We start from the raw sequence: 23,141 nt of genomic DNA, 5'->3' as shown, positions 1-23,141 counted from the left end.
CATACGTTGTGCATTAATTACGTAACCAAAACGTTTCTATTGGTTTATTCCTCAGTCAGTAGTAAACAACAATTGCGTTTTGTACACCGTCAAGGCCAAAAAAGTGAACAAGCAAACGACAAAGAACTTTGTCGGATTTAATGACGATTTCCACAGTAATTGAGTATGGTTAACGAGAGTAGGAAGCGGAGAACGACTATAGATAACCTGCTAAACCGGTTTCCTAGAGTATAAATACCATTGGATATCTTGGTGTATTCGTTTCTAATGTATTAGCTCTTCGCTAAGTTGAGTTGAGTGATAAAATTAATTTACAGACGGCAGTTTGGCATAGTGAAGCATTAATCAGTTAGAAATTCCAAGCGCCCTCGTCCAAATCCACTGTCACCTCACTGCATTGCATTGTCAAGTTTAGTGCTGAGATAAAAAAAAAACATCAACTAAGGGACAATGTGTTGATGTGCAACTAAATTCTCAAAAGTTACTTTGAAACAAAGCTTAGAATCACAGTTACGATGATTAATAGGCTGTGAAGCCATTTTTCTTTTCAGAACTGTGTCAAAATGAATCAATAATGTTGGTGATCAAACGAAATGCTAATTTTAAAACAGGTGATATTTGCTCAACATTGCCTTGAGCTATCACGTTATCACAAAACGTTGCTGTGAATTTTCCTTTGAAGGCTCTAAATTCAAGTTTGAAAATTATCTTTAAAATTGATTGTTTAATGGATTTTAACCGCATTTTCGTAACCGCACTCTCAGTGAGCTGAATAAAATTGAAACTGCGTCTGCTGCTGCGAGAGGTAAATTGATTGATATAATTTTGTGCAGCGGGCTTAAAGAACATCCATTGTTTAAAGACAAAAGGTATTTTCCAAACAAAATCGAGTGGTTATTTGACACGAAAAACATAGGAAGCCGTCTTAACTGGAAGTTTGTTTTTCTCTCCCTTTCATATTGCACACAACAACGACAAATTTTAAGCGGAGGGATACATTGGCATCAGAATATTCTTTGCTCGCTTTGTCCGTTGAAAAATTCATGTGTTTTTTTGGCTGGTCAATTTGTGAAGATACATGAAACATTTGATCAAATTAAAGTTAAAATCGTTCCATTTTGACTGGTGACTCTTTTGTAAATAACAACTGACGAGCCAAAGTAGTTTTCCTTTTGCTCAATGCCAGGACGGAAATTAAATTTCACTGAAAACCCAAAGCGGCGCATAAATAAATAAGAACGAAGTTGAATAACAGCGGAACAAGAGAGGAACTCTCGTAAGCCTGCTGCGGACAATCACGAGAACCAATCAGATCAAAGAAACACTTACGACTTGGGGTGAATTAATTCAACAGAATACATTCATGCAGAGCCGGCTACTAAGGTATTGATCACCGTTTTATAAATGAGAAGTTAAGATAGCTGCGTCTTGACCTGGCTGTAATGCGATGTGTTGTGCGCAGACCTTTGGCATTTTGGTGGTGAGTACACGTATGTGTTAAAATAGACTTTTTTTCGTAGGAAATATTCCACCAGTATTTTGCGTAACTCTGATATATACTTCCTGGGCATATGCTAGCTGAAAAATATTTTCCGTCCGTAAATGCTTATGAAAATTATTACTAAGACCCTGTCATCCTTAATGAGTTGTATCGTAGTCTGCAGGAATCCAAGCGATGAAATAAAGCTGATATCGACCGGACGACAACGGTTATGTACTGATCGGCTGATGTCTTTATCCACTGTTGACTTATTTACTTTTGTACGAGTGAAATAACGAACATGACTCGAGGTTTTGTATTTGAATATTTTATAGTTTTGTTTCACCAAATAATCACAATGCTCTAGACTAAGGGAGTGGAAATATTCATAAACACGCCGTTAACATGAAGCCAAAAACAATAATACAGCGTCTTTATTGGCAAAAAGAAAAAAAAATAGGTCATGTGTAATGAATGTTTTGGATTAATAAATGGTCATCCTGGGTTGCAAAGAACAATGTGCGTTGGCAATGTTTTTATGACTTTGTTAAGAAACAACGCGGAGCGAGCGAAGGAGTCACTTTAACCCTCTAACAGACCTTACGTTCTTCTCACTCAATTTTCCCAACCTTTAACTGAAAGAATTGTGTGAATATCACTAGGGAGATTTGTTACGTTGATATTGCCACTGGTAAAAGAATTAGCAAATATCTCTCTAATTATCTAAAACAAGAAAGCATGGAAATTTCAATAGAATTGTTCTAAACTCGCTGTTGGCGGCAAATAGCGGAAAATATTCATCAATCATCCTTTCTTTGCATCGAGTGCATTGTTATTTCACCTTTTCTTCAAAGCCCAATCTTGATTTGACAGCGAACTCATAACTTCTTTCATTAAAAACACCCGTTGTCCTGATTACTCGGCTTCTTATGAATAACTTCATTTCCTTTTAATCTTAACAAGCCAAAAAACAAAATTTCACTTTGATGTTCGACTGAACAAAAATGATTTTTTCAAATTAACGTTTAGATACCTCTAACTAGATCGGTACTGAGTAATTAAAGAAACAACATTTAAGTCAAAATATTGGAAAGAAAGTCGCCGAGGTTTTTCAGACAAATGTGTTAATTATATTCCACTGCGATGAATATTCGTAAAACAACACGTAGTATGATGAACAGTCACATATTGAAAACTGTACAAATGTTTCTTTAATGTTATGGAAAAGAAAAATATTAGCGTTTACTGTTTAACACATAACAAGCACTTTTCAAGAAAGAAATTTTTTGCCAGAATCTTGATTATTGTGCAAGTAGAAAACGTGTGAGAAGATTAAAAACGTGAGAAGAGCTGACATCTTCAAGTGTTTTATATTGGAATTTATTTGCATCTTCGTGCTATATCATCGGTAAATACGTCTTCCTGTCTAATGGGGTCTTGTTATTTGTCGACTGCTCTTCGATAACGCTATTATCTCATTAATTAGGTTTCTGAGCTTCAGGAGAATTCAAGTGAAATAATAGTATAGAAAAATACTTACGCGTGCTGGCTTGACGCATACAGCTAGAATATTTAGAACGTCTATTAATTATTTATTTATGAAAATGTTGAAATGTTGAAATTGTTTGAAAATCTTCAATGTTACCTACGTTAATACTATAATATAAATCAAGAAATTCAGTTACATCTGATATCGACCTTTTAGTGTGGGAATATAAGCCTCCAGGCAAAGCTGGACATTTTCCTGAGCCTTGTCCTATCCTGTCTGGTTATAACAATGCTCCAGTCTGCTGTTCTTTCAATTATAATCGAAGTTTACTTTCATTAGCCCTAATAACTATCATCAATGACAACAACAGCAAAATCAACAAATCATTACAGCACCACTGAATAGAAAAGCGGTGGGATTGCTTTTCTATACAGCTTTTATTCCGAGGCTGGTATCCATGTCAGTTATTAGACATCTTTTCTCTTCTCTGAGTGTGCAGGTAATTGTCTATAAGTTAAACAAAATAGGGATAATTAAGAATTGCAAAAAAGTTTCACTGATAAAAAATGGTGGATGAGTTGGATGGATTCATAATTCTGAAAAACAATTTTAAAAGAGGTTGTTGCAAAAATGACATTTTTCTATGTTTACTTTCAACCAAGAGTCTCTCGTTGCAACTGGATGTATGAAAATGTATAAGAAAATTCCACTATCACTCATCCATACATCTTCCGTGATATTATTATAATTAATTATTATTCTAGATTTTTCAGAAATAAAACCTCATCAAACTATTGTTTACAATATGAGTAAGGTGCAATTTCTAATATTGAAATAATTAAGCATTGAGTAAGTTAAAAAAAAAGTGTAGAACATAAGGAGAGAGCATTGGAAGAAGAAGTTATCTTGACGAGCACGTCCCACCTCGTTAAAACTTGTTTTGATAGTTGCAATTTGTTGAACTAAAATTGTGCAAAATTTATATTATTCGCCGCTGAAATACTTTTAGCATTCATTTTCGTCTAATTCTAAGGAACCATATAATACAAGCTTACTGAACACAAAAAGTAGTACGCACACGTGTTAATCGATTGAGATTGAAGAAGATCAATTAGGACGAATTATAAACGTCGAACTTGAAAAGATTATCCGCATAATTTCATGATGCTCCATTCTCGGTTAGTTCCCTTCATGTTTGCTGTGAGATTCATCCCGTTATAGAAGCACAAGTGAAAGTTTGGGAGAACGAGAAATGCAGTTGGAACACGAACCGCAGGCGAGTGTTTCTACAGCTTTTTCGAGTTTTCCCAAACTTTCTCGAGTGCCGTTTATTTACTTCACTTAATTTAGAAAATGCTGCGATTATAATATAGGAGAGTAAGCCGTTTATTTCGATTATCAAATTGTAAATTCTCGTTACTCATGGCATCATTAATTACTTCAACAGCTTGACCTGGCTTTGTGTTTCTATGGGCCGGGAATCTTTTGTTTTTTTTCTACATTTTCTTCATTAGCATAAGCGATTCAGTTTCTGATCAAGCTACAAAAATATCAGTTCTGAATGTTAAAAGAAAAATTTGAATCCGAGATATTCAATATTTTTTGTACGACACGGGTTTAAAAACTCAAAATTTTACAAAGAATGGATAACCCGGCATTAGGGCTTTTGCCACTCAGAAGTTTTGCAGTTTATGAAAGCCCATTTCTTTCTAAATCTTACACCCAAAGAGCCAAAACTTTCACCAGTAGCTAAACTTCACAAGCTCTTTAATTGTTTCAAGTCAATTTGTATCTAAAGTGATACCTTCTTTGTGCAAAGTCGTGTGTTAATCAGGAAAAATGTAAACATTGGCGTCAGAAACGATCGCTCTTTTGAGTCTATGCAGTTGGTTTCCTTTCCTAGCGAGTTTTTTTTTCTTCTAAAATGACCTAAATGTGGCTGAGATCCACCCAAAAAACAAGTAAGTTACTGAATGTAAGGCTTCGACGAAAGTCCAAAATGAAACGCAAACACTGTTAGCAAACATGACTGCAAAAGTTGACTTTTTTTTCCGGAAATGGAAAATCGTTAGCATAAATATTCTACTAGACCGGAATATTAATTTTTATCTTTGTTTGCTGTTCAAACTTGGAAAAAAAAGTAATAGAATCTTTAATGGACTGTAGATAAAAATTGAAATTACTCCCGCAATTTATCATTTGTTCGGATATTGATGTTTTGTAACTTCAAACATCACTATCAAAACTAATTCAGACATATTGCAAATACGAGATGAAACATTGACATTTATAGAAGGAAATTGTGTCTACTTTTCTTGTTTTTCCTCTGATATTTGCCGTCCAAGCAAATTTACCATTAAGAATATTTTAATGTATTGACGTCTGTAAGTAGGTCACGCAAATTGCTCGGAAAGTATTAAAACATAGATTTCGCTATGGCGATGAAATAAAACTAGTAAAATGCACACGCTATTTCATATTTGCTTGAACCAAGTTAAATATGTCTGACATAAGGTATTGACAGCTTTCCGGAAGAGGAATAAGGTTTTAATTTAATTGTTGTTTGTTTCCTTCTGTCCAAAACGGAATAACGAGTCTTATTAGAAAATGATCAGGAATCTTCGGCAATGTGCATGGCTCTTCGGAAAGCTTTAAACGACTCTCGGAGATTGATCGTCTACTCGGAAAATTTCGGAGGAGTAAAAGACAAGAAATACGTGTATGCCTTAGTTCGAATTTATCGTCTGACAAGCCTCGCTTACACTGGAAATCGGACTTTTTGTGCAGAAATTTGTAAGGTTCGCAGACTTGCCTAATAATATTCGGCAACGTTGCTTTGAAAATATAAAACCTGCCAATTAGTGTCTGAATTTCACTATTTATATCTGGGCTAGGTTGAAAAATATTCTTATCGTGTAAGTAATAACTGAGTAAATTCTGTAAATGGAACATTGCCGGAACCGATCTTTGTTCTAGACAAATAAACGTAGGTCGAGGAAGCTTTCTCTTACACAATTGCAGAAAAATCAGTCAACAATAAAGGAAATGCAGTTCAAAAACTAATGGGACAGAAATCTTGAGATTTTTTTCGCGATAGACATATTGATTTAATTGAAATTTTCTATCTCATGTCAATAAAAGCATAAAACACGACAGCACAAATGTCTACTTTTTACTTTTAGTAATTACAAAAATGGTTTGGTAATTTTGGGCTTAGCAAGAGTCTGTTCTTGATTGAGAAAAAGAAGGTCTCACCCTGCTGGAATTTTCATGCCTTTTATATTTTATCAATGCGGAATCTAACAATAAGTACAATAAATATTCCTTTGTTCAGAAAGCACAAAAGGCTCTAAAATGAAATTTAATTTTGCTCATAGGAAGTGGGCTTGAAAATAGACATCTGGATAATTTTTTATATTGATTTCTTGACGTGACATTTTGAGAACTGACAATTGAAATTGTTCAAAAGGAAAAATCCTGCTGGTTTGATTCAACCCTCAAATAATGACGAACTTTACACGAGATATCCGCCTATAGATAATTGCATTCGATAGCCCAGATGTGATCTTTCTCAGTGCCTGGTCAGACAGACATTAGAGAGAAATATATCACGACAATAACTCAAAAGCCTTTAGTGTTATAACAATTTTTCTTTCTAATTTTTAGCCTTGTATGAAATTTCCGAAAAATATAGATTTTTAATTCCAGCATTTTTAGTTCCGATTTTTAAATTACGAAGTCAACGTTGATCAGCGTAAATGCCAGCGTTGAAGTTGCAAGTAAGAAAAGCGCAGGTCTCAATACTTTCTTCAGGATGGAAACTCTTTTAATAAGTTGCATTTTTTTTTTTCAGTGTATTTTCCTGATTACTGCAACTCAGCTGACGATTGCGGATTTCTCTTCCTGCATCCCTGAAGGTAAAAAATTGTTATATGTTTGTTTATTTGTTCAGAGTACTAAGGCTATGATATTTCACTTATTACCTTTCAAATGAAAATTTTGCACCGCATAGCGACGAAAATTCACAAGTACAGTATCTTAGGAAATGGCTATTTGGTTAAAAAGATATGGCTATTTGTTTTCCAAAGTAAAAGAATATCGAAAGAATATTGTCATTCACAACTAAGTTTGTGAGTAGTCTTTCACGTTAATAAATAAAATTGAAGTACACCACAAGCCAGCGACCAAAATTTAAGAGCGTTTGAAAATTGTGTTTTGGTTGTGTAGCCCCGATAGACTGGAACCTTAAGAGAATATCAATGAACAATACGCTTATCCACAACTTAGTTGGCAAGGAATTTTCCATGTTTATGAAATAATGTTGGAATAAGGGCAACGCAAGCAGCTCGCAGAGAGAGTTTGTAAAGGAGAACTTGAGGGATCCATAAGATTTATTCGTTCTAATCTTCTCGTAGAATTCAAAAATTTCGTTATTTCACTCTAAGCACCTGAAGTCCCAAGGCCTCACTATATAGTTCTTAGAGATAAAAACAGCATTTCAAAAGGGTGGCTTTATTTTTAAAATTGTGAAACAAGTGTTTTCGATGTCGCTCTTTTATTGTTTCCATCACAAAACAGAGTATCGTGGAGTTAGACGGGAAATTTGGAGAGGGCTCAGTGGAGGTTGGTTCCTAACGCATCTGACGTCAGACCCAAGATTTCCCAACTCTCCAACAACAGTACAAACCATCCCCACGTTCACACCGCCGAAAAACGGCGACAAGTTTTATGGGCAGAGACTGCAAGCTTACTTTATTCCTCCCAAGAGTGGAAACTACGGCTTCCACGCCACCTGTGACTCTGAGTGTGCATTCTATTTAAGCGTTGACGAGAAGCCTGGGAACAAGAAAGAACTCATCCGGATTGATCAGCAGCACCGGACTGGGTACGACCAGTGGGACAGGTAAACGGCGCATGTCTTGAATTTACACTGTGGAAAAGAGATTTTGCTAATTAAGACGAGCTCTGCTTTCCTAGAGTAGACTAGACTAGACTTGGTAGTAAAACCTAGGGTTGACTAGACTAGACTAGGCTAGACTAGACTAGGCTGGAATAGATTAGGCTAGAATAGATTAGGTTAAATTAGAATATACTCGACTAGACTAGGTCATACTAGTCTAGACTAGTGTACGTCAGGCTAGGCTACGTCACTTTGGACTGGTCTAGTCTAGTTTCAACAAGATCAGACAAACGACTTAGTATTGTTCTTCTCAAATTTTTCCATTCTTTGGAGGACGTTCGGCTCGGTAATGGAAGACATCTTGATGTTTTCTTTTTTCTTTTTCTTTTAATCAGATATCCAGATCAAACATCTTGTTTTCAACAACTGGAGCGGGGAAAGTTGTATTACATAGAGGCCTTACACTGTAACTACGTTGAAAATGATCACGTGCGTATTCACGTCAAATTTCCCGGATCAAACACTACAAAGTCATTGGACCAAAAATACTTGTTTCTTTATTCGCCAGGTAATGATAACTATACTCAGTACAACTATGTAAATGATGTTTTATCCAACTTCTTACAGACAAAGCAAGATAAATAGGGATGGCGAATGGAAAGGTCCTTCAGAAAATGCATATGTCGTAGACTTTGAGTCAAATCTGATTTGCTTTTGCGAAGCTCAAAGCTTTCTTAATGTCTCAATAAGGAGATTGACATTTTTCTTAGACAACAATGATTTTATCAGAAAAATGTTTTGCCTTAGATATCAAGAACGCATGACACATTCAGATGCCGACATGTATCATAAGTAGTTTTCTGTCATATATTTCCGCAGGCTCCTCGGTCCAGACCACTTGTGTTCTACTAAGACGCTGTGGCGTAACTTGTGGCGGGGGACTGAAAACACTTATCACTACGAAAGAGGACCCTATTAATGGCGCATGCGTCGAGCATGAAGGCACAAACAGTAAGTTTAATAAGTAAATTCGTAAAAAAAATTATAACTGCTCACCTACAGCTCCTTCTATGCATAGCGTGCTTATGACTGCGGAGACTGCGTTGTTCAATATTTTCCTACAGAATACAGGCAAACACAGTATGAAAACCAGTATGAAGAACTCTGTAATAGGGCTTGCTATCACGAAGGTTACATCCGATCCGGAAAAAGAATTTCCTCCAGATATTTATATTTCGTCATCGATAGTCCATACTAATCTTTGCTCTTTTTTTGGTTAGTTATTACTAATTTGTTGTTTGTCTTTCTTAGCAATGATGTACGTAGTATCGTATCTTGAGGTTTATTGCAGTATTGATCATGATGGGTCATAGTGCAAGGTAGTTAGCTAGACTTGGATCTAAGTCCATTTAGAGAGCAGCGACAGTTTGTTAGCCAATGATGACTGAAATTGCGTTTAAACTGAGAATGCGCAGGACCAGCCGATAATACATCAATTACACAAAAAAGTCTTCCACTGCTCTGACAATATTTTCCAATAGTCTCTTAAAAACAAAGAAAAGAAAAGTTACGACACATCTTTTTTTTCTTGCAAGCTAAATATATCTTCTTGATCTTAGAGGAAGCTCCCTCTTTATATGTGGATGCCTACAATGTAACAACTTCGACAGCAGTGATAAGATGGCAACCACTCAAAAGAACTGAATCTGTGTTTGATTTCACTGGGTACAGAGTCAACCTTAAGTCCGAGAGAGACACCAGTCGAGTAACACTGGTGAACACAAACATCAGCTCAATGTTTTTTGATGGTTTACACACATTCACTAACTACTGTGTGACGGTGGAACCGTTAACTGTTTTGGCAAGCACTTGGGCAGAAGACTGCCATGAATTTGTTACAGAGGATGATGGTAAGACAACTTGATTTATTTCAGATGTCTTGAGAAAGGCCTACTCTTCTTCGATTTCAAAAATACCTCCTTTATTTCCGTCCACACAGACTAATTAGTCAAACAAAAACCTCCCCTGACATTTTAAAATATGCACAGTAGAGATAACAACAACAACAGTGCTTTATTTACTCTTGACACTTAATACACATTTGCGAAGAAAATTACAATAACCTAGGGAACAGATATGTGTTTAAAGTCGAGCCAGGGGGATAAATGAACCTGGCGGTTTTCGAGATAAGGTAATTTAACAGCGTGCTGGATAACTTGAATATTCAAGCCGACTGTCAATGCACAGAGCTAGGATGATCTTTGGCACAAAGAAACAAAATTAAATATTGAAAAGTACTTATTTGAAGGTGAGTCAGTCGAAACAGTTGGGGCACTCTTTAAGTTTTCAATTCAAATGTCTCTCGTTTTACAACGACATCACAGGACATTGCTCGCCAAGTTTCAGTGCAGCGGAACTGGATTGACTTGGAAAATTGAGAATTGAGATGGGGAAATATATTTGAAATTTTGTGACAACGCGAATGATCTGTTAAGATCCGAAATTGAAGCAGGGGTTACGGGTTTTTTCGTTCGAGAATTTATAAGCTAATCACCCTTGCAATTATACAACTAAAAGAATTTCTTTGATGCCTTAAGTTCCAGACCTGCCACCGCAGAATATCAGTGTAGAAACCACAGACCATTTTGCTATCACCGTGAGATGGAAACCGATTCCGGATCAAAAGCAGAACGGTATTGTCCTCGGATTCAGGCTGACGTTCAGGACTATGAGCGCAATTGGTCATTTAAAAGAGCCACGTGATATAGACTCTGACCAATGGCAACGCTTCGCAATTGTAGTGGACGACAATGTGTATTTTGTAGTCCGAGACGTAATACCTTTTACGTGGTATTGCATCAGGATGTTGGGATTCACAAGAAAAGGAGATGGACCAGAAAGCTCGTGTGAATTTATACTCACAGAGGAAGGTGGTAAGATCAAACAGTGGTGTAGATGTAGATATAATGGTAACACACATGGCCCATTGAACTTCCTTTGTTCCTGTTGTGATTATGATCGTTCGGTAACAATGTAACCCGATTTGGTCTAAACATGGAGTGAAAAATATGATGATATCCAAAAATAGTCTTTCAAGACAAGCTAAAGGAAAAAAATCGAGTCTAATCACATTTCGTCACTGCTCTGTAAGCATTCAGAAACTGTGCGCCAGTGAACTGACACGAATATTAATTAACCCATTTGTAACAAGGCTGGCAGATTAGTTTTCCTCCCGTTCTCGTCTTATTTATTTATCAGCATGAGGCGTTTAATCATGATAATCACATGATAAATTGCCTTCCTTGGAAATTTTCGTAGCACTTGAAAACAAGATTTGAAAAACTCAAATCAGTTTAATGAGTGAAATTACCTAGTGAAAAAATTTTACACCATCTTTTTTAATTCAACTGAATTACATGCACCATAAAAAGCACGCGAAGGTTCAGTGAAGATGTTCAGTAGGTTAACGAAATAACTGATTAAACGTCTTTCTCTCATAGTCCCCAGCCGAGCGCCGGTTAACATATTAACCTCACCGATAAATTCCACGTCATTCTCTGTTACCTGGCAACCAGTACCTCTAGATCACGTGAATGGGATTGTTATTGGATACAAGATATTACTTGAAAACATGGATGACGCAACAGAGGTGTCAGTTGAGACTGCGCACGTCAATCAGACTATGACAGTGCTGAGGGAATCAGAGGCGGCCTCAAGATTCTGTGTGAGACTTCTGGCGTTCACAAGCAAGGGAGATGGAAAGAGGAGTGACTGTATTGAGGGGTGGACTTGGTCTGAGAGTAAGAGCCTTAACCCAGAGTTATTACTTACTAATTTTAAGTAATACAGTAGAGCCTCGGTAACTCGAACTCGGATAACTCGAAATTCCCCGCTAACTCAACCAAGTCCTATTATCCTTGGATTTGACCTCACTTTTCAGTCATTTTAACTCGGTTAACTCAAACACGGATAACTCGAAATTCCCCGCTAACTCGAACTAAATTTTGTTTCCCCTGATAAAAATTTACCCCAATAACTCGAATTCTGGTTCATGTAACTCACCAGGGATGTCATCCCATTAGCTTTTCTTGTCCTGTAATCGGTAAAAACACTCAAAACTAACACCACAGCAATTTGATTTTCATTAGTACAACCGACCGTTCACATATTTGACAGTCATTTCCCGATCTTATGAGTCATACTGGGTGCGGTCCCTTTAGCTATCACTGTATACTGAAGTGCTGAAAAATCAGTAAACTATCAATTATTAACCCCGCTAACTAGAACTGTTTTTCGTTTCTCTTCAGAGTTCGAGTTACCAGGGTTCTACTGTTTATCAAACACGAAATAACGTGTTTGACCACATTTCCAAGCACCGAGAAGAGAGTTGAATATAACGAACTTTGGGGTGTTTGATATATCTTCACAATTGAAACTAAAACTAAAGAGCAAACTGAGAAATAAAATCGTATAATTCGTACAATTCTATATTTGTAAAGATAGTAAAATTAATCATTCTCTAGCAAGCAGTGTTGCGCCAAAGTGGAATTTTTCTCCTCTGTCTCAACGGCTCTATGTTTCGTAGCCATGTTAACATCTTCACTTTTCAACTGTAGAAACTTTGTTTCCTAAAATGAAAGCCATCAATCACGGCAGCCCAACCGACATCACAATCACATGGGACAAACCACGTGACGGGGTCTTGAAACAATTAACGCATTATCACGTGACTTACGAAGCAATCAGCATGGCTGGCCAAAATGTCACCAACTCGTCCCAGTATTCCGTGAACGTGAGCGCAACGTCGCAACATGTGTCATTGAAAGATCTGGCGACATACAGTACTTATGAGATTACTGTGAAACCTGTTATGAAAGATGACAAGATGGAAAACAAGAAAGTCATTTTCGCAAGTATATAACGATTTATCATTCTTCACTTTTATATTTAATTCCTTTTTAATGTAAGACTGTGTATGAAAAGCGCTTCCGCTCTACACATCCTTTGAATTGGGACAGATATGTGAATAAAGAGGACTTCAACATGGGACAGGAAACACTATGCAAGGAACTACTTCTTTGCCAGATCTCTGGCAGAGACAAACGTATTAGACAAAACTAAAAGTGTTAATTAGCGCTGCAATGAAAGGTAAAATAGGGCAGTTTTTATGGCTTATAATCTTGTTTGTAAAACCAGTCCTTTACATTCTACTATGCTAGAGCGTAGTACTAAAAATAAAATATTTTTAATTTTATCGTCGTTGTTTTTAGAATAATATCTCTAAGAGACGATATTGTAGCTACTAAATCTGTGAGGGATTCATCCATGCAGATTCGCAGTTGCTCATCATTTGGTTCAATTTTTACCTTTCTTTTTTCTAGAAACTTGTCGCTGTCCACACCTTATGTTTGCCAACTGGGTTCCCAGTCCCCCATACGTCATCCAAGGCCGCAGTAAGCCTCGTGGTCTAATCCCAGAACTCCTCGCGCACATGCTTCAAGAATCTTGTGGCACGTGTTACAACTACAAGACGTGGAACATAAGTTACACCGTCAACACAACGGAAAGCATCAAAGAACCCGATCTCCGCTTTAAGGCTGACTTCCGTTTCCCAGTCAGGTCAGCAATTGGAAAGACAACCTACAGGAGCTTCCACCCTTATGTCCCACTCATAACCGTGCCTGGCGTGGCCTTGATGACGAGGAAGAAGACACCTTCAGGATATGCCCGAGATGTGGGGCATTCTGTGTTGGCGGGCTGGCCCATCTTTGCAGTTAGCATAGTGTTGGCGGTCTTAATTGGGGTTGTCATTTGGTTTGCGGTGAGTGATCTGAGGAAGGCGTGGTTTGTTGAGCAGTGAATCTTTGAGCATGCGTGCGTGCGAGCGTACGACAGTGGGAGTGCTCATGCGCGTGGATGCGCGCATGCGCTTCTTGCTCGGCCAACTACATCTAAATTGGAACTCTTAAATGTCTAAATTCCTGGGTCGCCTTGCCTCTGCTAGGAATTTATTTGAGGTACTCAGAACTTTAATTATAATTCAAATTCTTAGATTTATAAAATAATTGCTTCTTATTGTTTTGTAGAGCTCTAAGAGGTTAAAATTGATATTGTTTTTTCAGATTGGTATGTTCTCCAATTTATAAAGTAGAACGTAATGCACCACAGGCAAATGATGTAAAGTCATGCTTAAAAATAAAGTTAAATTTTATGTGGAAGTTGAAGTAGATGCTTCATTTTTCTTATATCCAGAGATGCACGCCTTGAGACTTACTTTATAACTGTTTTTGCTTCTTCAGGAATCTGAATCTAATGGTCAGCAATTCAACACCTATCGGTTTCATAAAGGAGTAGTGGAAGGCATTTGGTGGTCATTTGTTACCATGACAACAGTGGGGTAAGAAGAACTGTACTTAAGTCTCATTTGCTTTCTTACCCTCAAAATCTTCTCGGTCGTTTGACACAATCGGTTTTCCCTGCTTTGTTAAGTTTGATTTAGGAAGCAGCGTAGCCGAGTGGTTAGGGCGCCGGACTTGAAATCCGGAGGTTGCGGGTTCAGGTCCCGCTCTGACCACTTAACTGAAGTTGTGTCTTGGTAAACCCTAGTTCAACTCCTCATTCATGCTTGTAAATAGCCAACTGGTCTGCCTCCCGCCAGTCGCGATTTTTAAACCTATTATGTTTAGTTGATATATTTGTTTCTTTCCGTTTAAATAGCATGCCTGTGAACTAGCTAGGTGTAGCTAAGCGCGTTGACCACTATAAACAAGAGCATTTGAACATTTGAATATTTTTTGAACATGTCATCAGTTATTGCTTGTTTATTCTGCTAGGTATGGAGACAGATACCCGAAGACAATTCTGGGTCGTTCAATCGCCATTTTGTGGTTTTTGACCGGGATAGTGTTGTCCTCTCTTCTCATAAGCACCATCACTTCCTCCATGTCTGTGCGCATTCTCGACAAGCAATTGCATGTAGCCCGAGGAAAGAAGGTGAGCAGTTCTATTCGCAGCTTCTTAGAGAATTCTTTCTTTGTTCTCAAGACTGAAGTGTCTCTCTAGGCTTACTCAAATGCTTTGTTCATTATGACCGGTGAACAGGGGATGACCTTTTGCTCAGTGAAAGAAAAAGGAATGCTCTATTGATTCGAAAGTGAGAATAACAGTTGACTGAAGTTTGATCGTATTTTGACGTAAATGATGGACTGTACTTATTAGAGCAGTTTTCAACTGAGTGTCGTGAAACCAAAACCAAGGTAATCACTCTAGCCAATCACAAAGGACTCAGAAAATCCTGTGAATCAATCAAGATTCGAAGTAATTACATGTAGCTGACGCGAAGCGCGGGAAAACGTTTGCGAACGCGTCATGATTGGTTTTGGTTTTAATTCTGATTGGATGAAAAGTGGCGCGATATTTTTAACCTGATCGTGCAGCGCGGAAAGTGCAAAACCAAATACTTTATGACAGTCAAGTGAAAGCCGCCCTGTTGTTGTTGTTGTTGTTATTATTATTATTATTATTAATTAATAATTATTCATTTTTGCTCGCTTTGTTTTGCATAAATGCGCATGGTATCAATAGTTACCGACGATTTCGCTATTCTTGCACAGGTGGGATCACTCGCTCAGTATCCGGAATATGACCTTCTCATCAGATTCATATCCAAAGCAGGAGACAGTAAGTCATTGACTATCCCATGTCCGCTTTTTCTGTGTAATGATCATCAACTTGAAGTAAATAAGAGTGAATTAGCTATCATTGGTAATTTGGCAAGGGGTTAAAGGGACGATAATATGGTTTGCGCATCTTGAAAAGTTTGGCCTTAATTTTTCATATTCGACGTTTGCAATCCGAGTTAATCTTCCCCATCCTTAACCATCCATGTTTCTTTATAGTTTATTGTTATGTCTTTGGTGTTTTTCTATTTTAAGGTTTCCTTTAATTTAAATGTAATTTTGTAGGAGGCCAAAATAACTCAGAATACCGCGACTGAGCTCCTTTAATCGCCCATTTTAGTTTTAAGTTGCTCGCAATTTGTCTCCAAGCACAATTGCGAAGCAGAGTAATGAATACGAGTCCGCCACATTCATTTTTATATCACTACTTCCCAGAGAAGACCGGCTGAAAACTGACAGAAACGTATGATTTTTAAAACCTATTTGAACCTCAGAAAAAATCAAACTCCGAAAACAAAGACAACATTTTAACATACAAATATGAGTTGAAAGTGTTTTAGATGCTGTTGAAACATCTTGTGCAATGCCACTTCCTAAGAGGGTTATTTTTCTTGCAAAGGCAGCATCTTCCCCACCCTTGAGAGGCTTGTTAATGCCTTAAGGTATGGCGAAGTTGATGGAATCTTAGTGGATCTATACACAGCACATTACAGGAATGACCTGTTTAACGTCACCTGGATAGTGGTCAGTCAAATAATTCCCTTTGAATTCACCTCTGGGGTGGTGGTCAGCGGCAATGCAGCAAAGCTTAAACAGCATTTTCGGGATTACATCGGGAACAAGAGCACCGTGGTTGTCACGGAAATACTGCAGAAAACAAACCAAGACAACAACAAGGTGGGTAAAGCTTGTCCGTTGTGACGGTGTTTTGTTGTTTACAAAATGCAAAAATATCCATTTAAGCAAACACTCTAAGGAGAATTTAACAACAAAAGGCTGTAGACTCATTAGAATTTGTAGTCGGACTTTATCGCTTCACCTTTTGCCCTCCCCTCCCTTCTGCTCCTCTTAGCTTCATTCTTTTCCTCTTGCTCTTGTTGTTAACTTTGTTGTTCCCGCTGTTGTTGGTCTTCTTCTTCTTGCTCTTTTTGTTCTTGTTCTTTTTTGGTGCTGTTGTTGTTGTTCTTTTGCCGCTGTCGTTGTTGTTCTTTGTTGTTGTTTTCATTGTTGTTGTTGCTCTTTTTGTTTTTGTTACAAATGTGTCTTATTTCAACAAGTGTGACCCATTTTTCTTACTGTGATCCATTTTTCAAAGTGTGACCCGTTTTTCCTAGTGGGAACCAATTTTTTTTAAGTCTGTCTCATTTTCTTTAAGTTTGATCCCTTTTCCGGATAAGACCCAGTTTTGCAAGTGTGATTCACTTTTTAAATCTAAGTTATTTTTCCAAATGTGACCCATTTTCCCAACGGTGATTTTTTTTCCAAGTTTGAGCCATTTTTCAAAGTGTGACCCATTTTCCCAAGTGTGATTTTTTTCCAAGTGTGACTTATTTTTTCGAGTGTGATACTTTTTTCTAAGTGTAACTCCATTTTTCAAATTTGGCCCGTTTTTCGAAGTGTTACCATTTTTAACAAGTGTGGCCCACTTTTGTAAGTGTGACCTATTTTCCCAAGTGTAATTCTTTTTTTTTCAAGTGGACCCTTTTTTTTCAAGTGTGACCCATTTTTCCAAGTGTGACCCACTTTTATAAATATGACCTATTTTTCCAAGTGACCCATTTTTTTAAGTGTGACATTTTATCAAGATGTGATCCTTTTTTACAAGTGTGACCCCGTTTTTTCTAAGTGTGACTTTTTCCAATTTTGACCCATTTTTACAATTTCGACCTTTCCAAGTGTGGTCTTTTTTCCAAGAGTGACCCATTTTTCCACGTGTGACTCATTTTTTCAAGTTTGCCCATTTTTTGACATGCGAAACATTTTTCCAAATGTGACCCATTTGTCCAATAGTGACCCGTTTTTCCAAGTCTGACCCATTTTTTCAATTCTTACACTTTTTTCCATGTTTGACCCTATTTTCCCAGTGTGACGCATTTTTCCAAGTGTCGAGCTTTTTTAAGTGTGTCCCCTTTTTTCGCAGTGAGTTCAATTTTTTCAAACGTCACATTTTTCCAATAGTGGCACTTTTTTCCAAATATTACCCATTTTTTTCCAAGTGTGACCCATCTTTCCTGTGCCCTATTTTTCTAAGTTTGACCCATTTTTTCAAGTATGACCGATGATACATTTTTCCAAGTGAGAGTTATTTTTACAAGTGTGACCCGTTTTTCCAAGTCTGTCCCATTTTTTTATGTTTTACCCATTTTACCCTGTTGCTGTTATTGTTGTTGTTTAGGAGATCCCAAACCAAAATATACAATCTATACAATCAAACAAGATACCTCTCCTGGATCCAAGCACAGCTATCTATCGCGTGACTATCTTTGTATTGCTGGCTCTTCTCTGCGTGGCTGTATTTATGGGCATGGTCTATCACTCGTGGTATAAAGGAATGCAGAAACGTAGATACGAGATCCAAGGTATTGCCATAAAATTATAAGATTAAGCCAAAGATAAGCTTTTGTCATGTTGTGCTATTTTGGTGGAATTAGGACATCTAACGTGAACACGAATAAGACACCGCGTTTGATACGAGATGGTAGATAGCCAACGAGACGCTACGCGCCTCGTTGGCTATAATCATCTCCTATTCAACAAGTGCGAGTGGAATAATTGTTTTTCTAAAAACGCTCCCAAAATATAGAAAACTAAACTAAAATAAAAATAAAAACGTCCCAAAAAGAATCACGCGTACGCTTACCACATTTGTAGAGCATGGTGTAATGGGTCATGATCCATGATGGCTAAGCCAACGAAAACTCTCGAGTGTATTATCCAATGACCCAATTTTTAATGACGATGTTTATTCCACTGACTAAGAAACGTTATTTCTTTTTTATCAAATGTTTCTAGTGACAACGAGAAGACACACAAAGGAATACATCAAGGCGAAATTAGAACTACAGCAAATAGTAGAGGAGTTTTATCAACGATTTACGTTAACGTATCAACAACTGCGACTTAAACATCGCAAACAACTTGAACGTTTTAAAATGACTGAGACAAGAAACGGAAAAATTCTTAAACACATGAATGGAACCTGGGTCTAGCTAACCTTTTGAAAACAGAGGCTATGAGCGCCAAGGAGAGGCCATGTGCGCCAAAAAGAGGCTATGAGTTCCGTCATTAGTTTATTGGAATAGACCTCGAGCTTGGTCAGCGTACAGGATGTGTCCCGCGATTTGCAAGACCAGAGGTGGCATAAGATTTGAAGAAGAAAAGTAACCGTACGCAATCTGAAACTTTAACTTATAACAGCAGGTTGTAGAAGGCCATGGTAATTTTCGTCATTATGTAATTCGCAATCTACGCTGACCCACAGTAGGTCAAAAACTCTTCCTCCAGTCTTAAGAAATACCCTCAGTTTTACAAAAATGAATCTCTTCCGCTCGAACTTACGCCGAGCTTCGCGTTTCTCGATATTCTGGTAACTTGAAACCAATGAAAATTAATGCTTGAGCAAAATAGCATTGTCTTGAACTTCTTCATCTTGCTTTTATCTTAAGCTTTGCATGAGTCAGTTTCTAAATTACTGGTGAATTCTGATCTGGCAACCTCGTTTTACCTAAAAGTTAAGGCCCCACCAAATGGTAACGCCAATCCTGAAAACTTGGATTGTATCAGAGGTTCGCATTGGTCGGCAGGATATACAGCATTCTAGACGTCCAGTCTATGGGGGTTTCAAATGCAAAACACCTACCATGGTTACATATGTCTTTTGAGCAGGGCGGGAGGGTCATATCGAAAGAATGGGGGGGCTTAAGCAAAGTGCAACGGCAGTGGCAAGGAGAACGTCAGCAAACAAAAGGTCTAACAAGTGGAACAATGGCTGTGCAAGTGAGTTATAAATCTTTGTGTACGCATTTCTCAGTCGTCCTCTGCTAAACAAGTTACAAATATAACTTACAGTACTGGCGTAGTCACGTTAACAAACGCTTCCCGTTACTAAGACGCGATAACCTACCTAAAATGTTCATTATACAGTAGATCTGGTCTCTGTGGACAACGGCTAACTTCGATCTGGGCATTTTCTCCTCTAAATGCCCTAATTATGTAACTCGGTACAAAACATGGAATCGATAGCTTTTGTAAATGCCCAGACTTTCCGGCGCCAGTACATCTCTCAAATAGTAGCATACTTAGATGTATTTGACTAGGGTAAGCCACTAAACTAAATAATGAAAAGAATCTGTGAAGCCAAAAATGACGAATTCTTAATCAATATATAAGTTTGAACCCACAAAGACTAGCCAGGGAATTTATAAAGATCAACAACAAGTTTTCATTTTTAGACCAAGAGACTACAATAACTTTTACCAATTCACGGTTCTTTAGTTGTTTAAGTTGTTAGCTTAGTAAAAGACACAACGTGACCACTTGAAACCACTTAAAAACAAAGGAACCAGTCCACATTAATGGCAATTAAAGCTAAAAGGTGACATCCTGAGCAAACAATTTCTCCAACAACTTAAAAAGTTTTATCGAAATGTTGCTCAGACATATGACACTCAATGTTAAAGGGAATAACAAGGGATCACAGAAGAACACTTAACAGTAAGAGAAATAATGTTTAATATTTAAAGAAGCAGCTCGTCAAAAAAGAGAAAAATTGATTACTGGACAGAAATAACACTAGACAAGAAGAATGATACAATGGGGAAAAAACAGCTGAAAATTAGGAAACATGCTGTTAAAACTTATTTTACAACATCTCAGACTTCCTTAGATTAGTAGGACTCAGTAACAGTACATAGTTGAATTTAGTTTGGCTGTCTTTCTGAGGAAAAAAGCTAAAAAGCTGGAAATTATTACTTGCTGCATCAGCGTTAACCCACGTAAGATAAGTTCGCAAAAATGTAAAGATGAACAATAACAACGATCAAAACTGCATACTACATTTGTCAGTATGAAAAGGTTGGTTTTTATCTTCAAAAGGTGCAATCAGTAATGGTAACGATCTGTTTTCTGTTCTTGGAATAACATTTTGCGTCCGGTGGTACTAGTTCTTGGTCTTAAATTCTTCAAATCCGCGAAAAACTCTCTCACACAACAGCCTTATAAATAGACGCTTTACGTTTTGCTCCCAGATCGCGGAATCAGTTTTGCAATCAGTCAGTGTTGTGGCCCGGGGAGACTCCTAGGTGAAACTGAAGGGGCGGGGAAACATGTTGAAAAATTTAAATCTCAAACAAGTCCTTCCTCCATCCCCTTTCCCCTCCCTCTAGCGGAACTCAGGAAGTCGTGCGCTGCGAAATTTTGAATTTGCTCTCTTTGCTAGGATAAGTAACAACACTATATACACAATATAGTTCATTACAGCTTTTCTTTCTTATCTACCATTTACGGAATTTATTATGTGTTTCATTTTATATCCCGCTTTTATTTTCATGTGTTCTGGCATCGTTTTCATCCTTCGTATCATTGCTTGAGTTTTACTTGGGATCTGTGGAGAAAATGAAACACGCAGAAAAACTATTATGCCTCGTGCTACTGTTGTCCCGTGCAAGGTGTTCAGTTTGTTAGAGTGCATGTAACGTTGGCAACGGCAAGCCGGCGAAAACTTCAGGGTAAATTGTTGCCCTGTGAATAAACAAACGTCCACCCTCGGGGAGAGGTATTCCCGATCATGGCCTATTTGGACAGGCTCCGCCCGAAAGGGGTTCCTTTCTCAGGCTTCAGGTATATCAACGGGTAGGGATTTCACAAGTTGAGGTATATAAAAGGGTAGGAAAATCGGAGTATCTTGACTCTCGTCAAGAGCTGAACAAATAATACTTGTTTTTTGGTTCACATCTTTTCTTGTAATGTTCGACGATCTCCCGTAATATTGTTCATTAGCTTCATTTCAAGGGCTTAGAAAAGGATGCAGTGTAGGTATGTGAAGGGGGTACCTTTTTTCAATAAAATGTATACGAAAGAGGTAGCTTTTCTGTCAAAATGGTACACAAATGGGAAAGGGTCGGAGCCTCCCCCCTTAAAATTGTTTTAGAGTACCCCCCGGTAAACGTTAGGATGAGGCAATTAGACTGTTTGCTACATACTTTTCTAAATAATCCAAGTTTCAAGTTTGGAGCCACTGAGTTCGTAGCGATGAACGCTTGTCTGGATGTACCTCGAAACGCGCTTTCTAACGGAGACAACGATGAAGCGTCTCGGCCAATCATTCATCTTCAGTGAGTACAAATGATTACAGAGACGGAGACAACGTTAAGCCTGGCTCGCGAAGAGATCTTTTCCGGACCAGACAAATTTAAAGAAAAATTTAGAAGCAGTGTTCGCTGGCGTGGTGTTGTGAGCACCCTTATTTCTGCGCATAAGCTTTATTCTTACGCCAAAAAATCCAATAACAGGTAGAAACACGTCGTGGAGAGGTGTTGGGAGGTGATAAATTGTAATTACCGAGGTAAACAACAAAACATCAACGCGGTGTCTTCCTCTGATCCTCGCCAGAATTAACTGCTCTCTGCTCACCTGCTTAGTCTTCGCAGATCTTGACACAGTCAGCCCAGGGATATTTGTATCCTGGAGGGTAAGAAATCCACCGGTCAGGGGTGTGATTGTACAGGTAGGATGGAGCATGTGGTCTTTGTGGTAGATATCCTTTATCACACGCGATCACACACACTTGGTAATCCCACGAGAAGCAGTCGACGCTGCCATGAGCTGGGGCCGGTGGGTTGTCTGGTCGAACTGTTAAACATTGATCAGATTAAACGCGTCAAGTAATGTATCAAATACGATAGACGAAACAAACACCGATAAGAGAGAGGGTTGTCCAATACACCCAAACGGGTACGATTCGTCAAAAGCCCGGTCCTCACCTGCGACGCAATCATAAGCATAATTATAATCATAAGAAGCTTATGTTCTAGCAGGGTCGGCGCCGGCCGGACATATGTGAGCATAAACATAGGCATAAGAATATCAAAACCTTGCGTTCTAATGCTTAATGGTTATGCTTATGTCGCTGTTATGGCCAGTGGGGACATGGCTGGCATAAGCATAAGCATAAGCGAAGGAATATCAGCCAAGCAGCGATCGCGTTATGCTTACGTCAGCCATGTTCTCACTGGACATAATACCGACATAACCATAAGCATCAGAAGAACGCTAATGCTTATGCTTATGTCGCAGCCATCTCCACTAGCGCATAAGCTTCTTTTGTTTATACTTATGCTTATGCTTGCTCGCAAGCGAGGACCGGGCTTAACTAGCGATACGATCACGCCGATCACGCGTACGAATGGTTGACGATCTGTTATCCGTCAAATGGAAGAATAAACATGCAGTTGGTGCCATGCATTTGTACGAAACTTGGCTGTACAGCTGTAGTCGACCATACCGGCGTTGACGATTCGTCAAATTCATGCCATTATTGCAACTTAGAATCGAATATTTTGTTGTTTCTGTATGGATGGTACGAATCGTACGTCG

The 23,141-nt window shown here is 38.1% G+C and overlaps 1 protein-coding gene across 2 annotated transcripts; it reads left to right on the top strand.

The window, feature by feature from the left end:
• Positions 1-1,345: 1,345 nt before the first annotated feature.
• On the top strand, positions 1,346-20,709 carry LOC110062229 (uncharacterized). 2 transcript variants are annotated; one of them, XM_020769103.2, is made up of 16 exons: positions 1,346-1,480; positions 6,823-6,886; positions 7,548-7,872; positions 8,265-8,437; positions 8,749-8,880; positions 9,489-9,779; positions 10,467-10,802; positions 11,370-11,669; positions 12,486-12,782; positions 13,251-13,690; positions 14,169-14,266; positions 14,703-14,862; positions 15,483-15,549; positions 16,168-16,445; positions 17,944-18,127; positions 18,561-20,709. In XM_020769103.2, exons 1-16 carry the CDS (start codon positions 1,448-1,450, stop codon positions 18,755-18,757), a joined length of 3,375 nt encoding a protein of 1,124 aa, XP_020624762.2. In that variant the 5' UTR covers positions 1,346-1,447; the 3' UTR covers positions 18,758-20,709. The 2 variants fall into 2 exon arrangements, with proteins under 2 accessions (XP_020624762.2, XP_020624763.2); XM_020769104.2 differs by lacking the exon at positions 1,346-1,480 and adding an exon at positions 6,404-6,748.
• Positions 20,710-23,141: the final 2,432 nt, after the last annotated feature.

The sequence above is a fragment of the Orbicella faveolata genome, unplaced genomic scaffold, assembly GCF_042242905.1.
Source record: "Orbicella faveolata isolate gen_17 unplaced genomic scaffold, um_ofav_v1 contig_14, whole genome shotgun sequence".
Lineage (NCBI taxonomy): Eukaryota > Metazoa > Cnidaria > Anthozoa > Scleractinia > Merulinidae > Orbicella > Orbicella faveolata.
Note: the sequence above shows the minus strand (reverse complement) of the source record. Positions and strands in the feature narration are given on the sequence as shown.

Bases quoted from the DNA above. Each gene is read 5' to 3' on its own strand.
- LOC110062229 (XM_020769103.2), top strand. From the start codon at position 1,448: ATGTGTTGTGCGCAGACCTTTGGCATTTTGGTG. The intron at 7,873-8,264 runs GTAAACGGCGCA...TCTTTTAATCAG, and splicing joins GGGTACGACCAGTGGGACAG to ATATCCAGATCAAACATCTT. The intron at 8,881-9,488 runs GTAAGTTTAATA...TCTTGATCTTAG, and splicing joins CGAGCATGAAGGCACAAACA to AGGAAGCTCCCTCTTTATAT.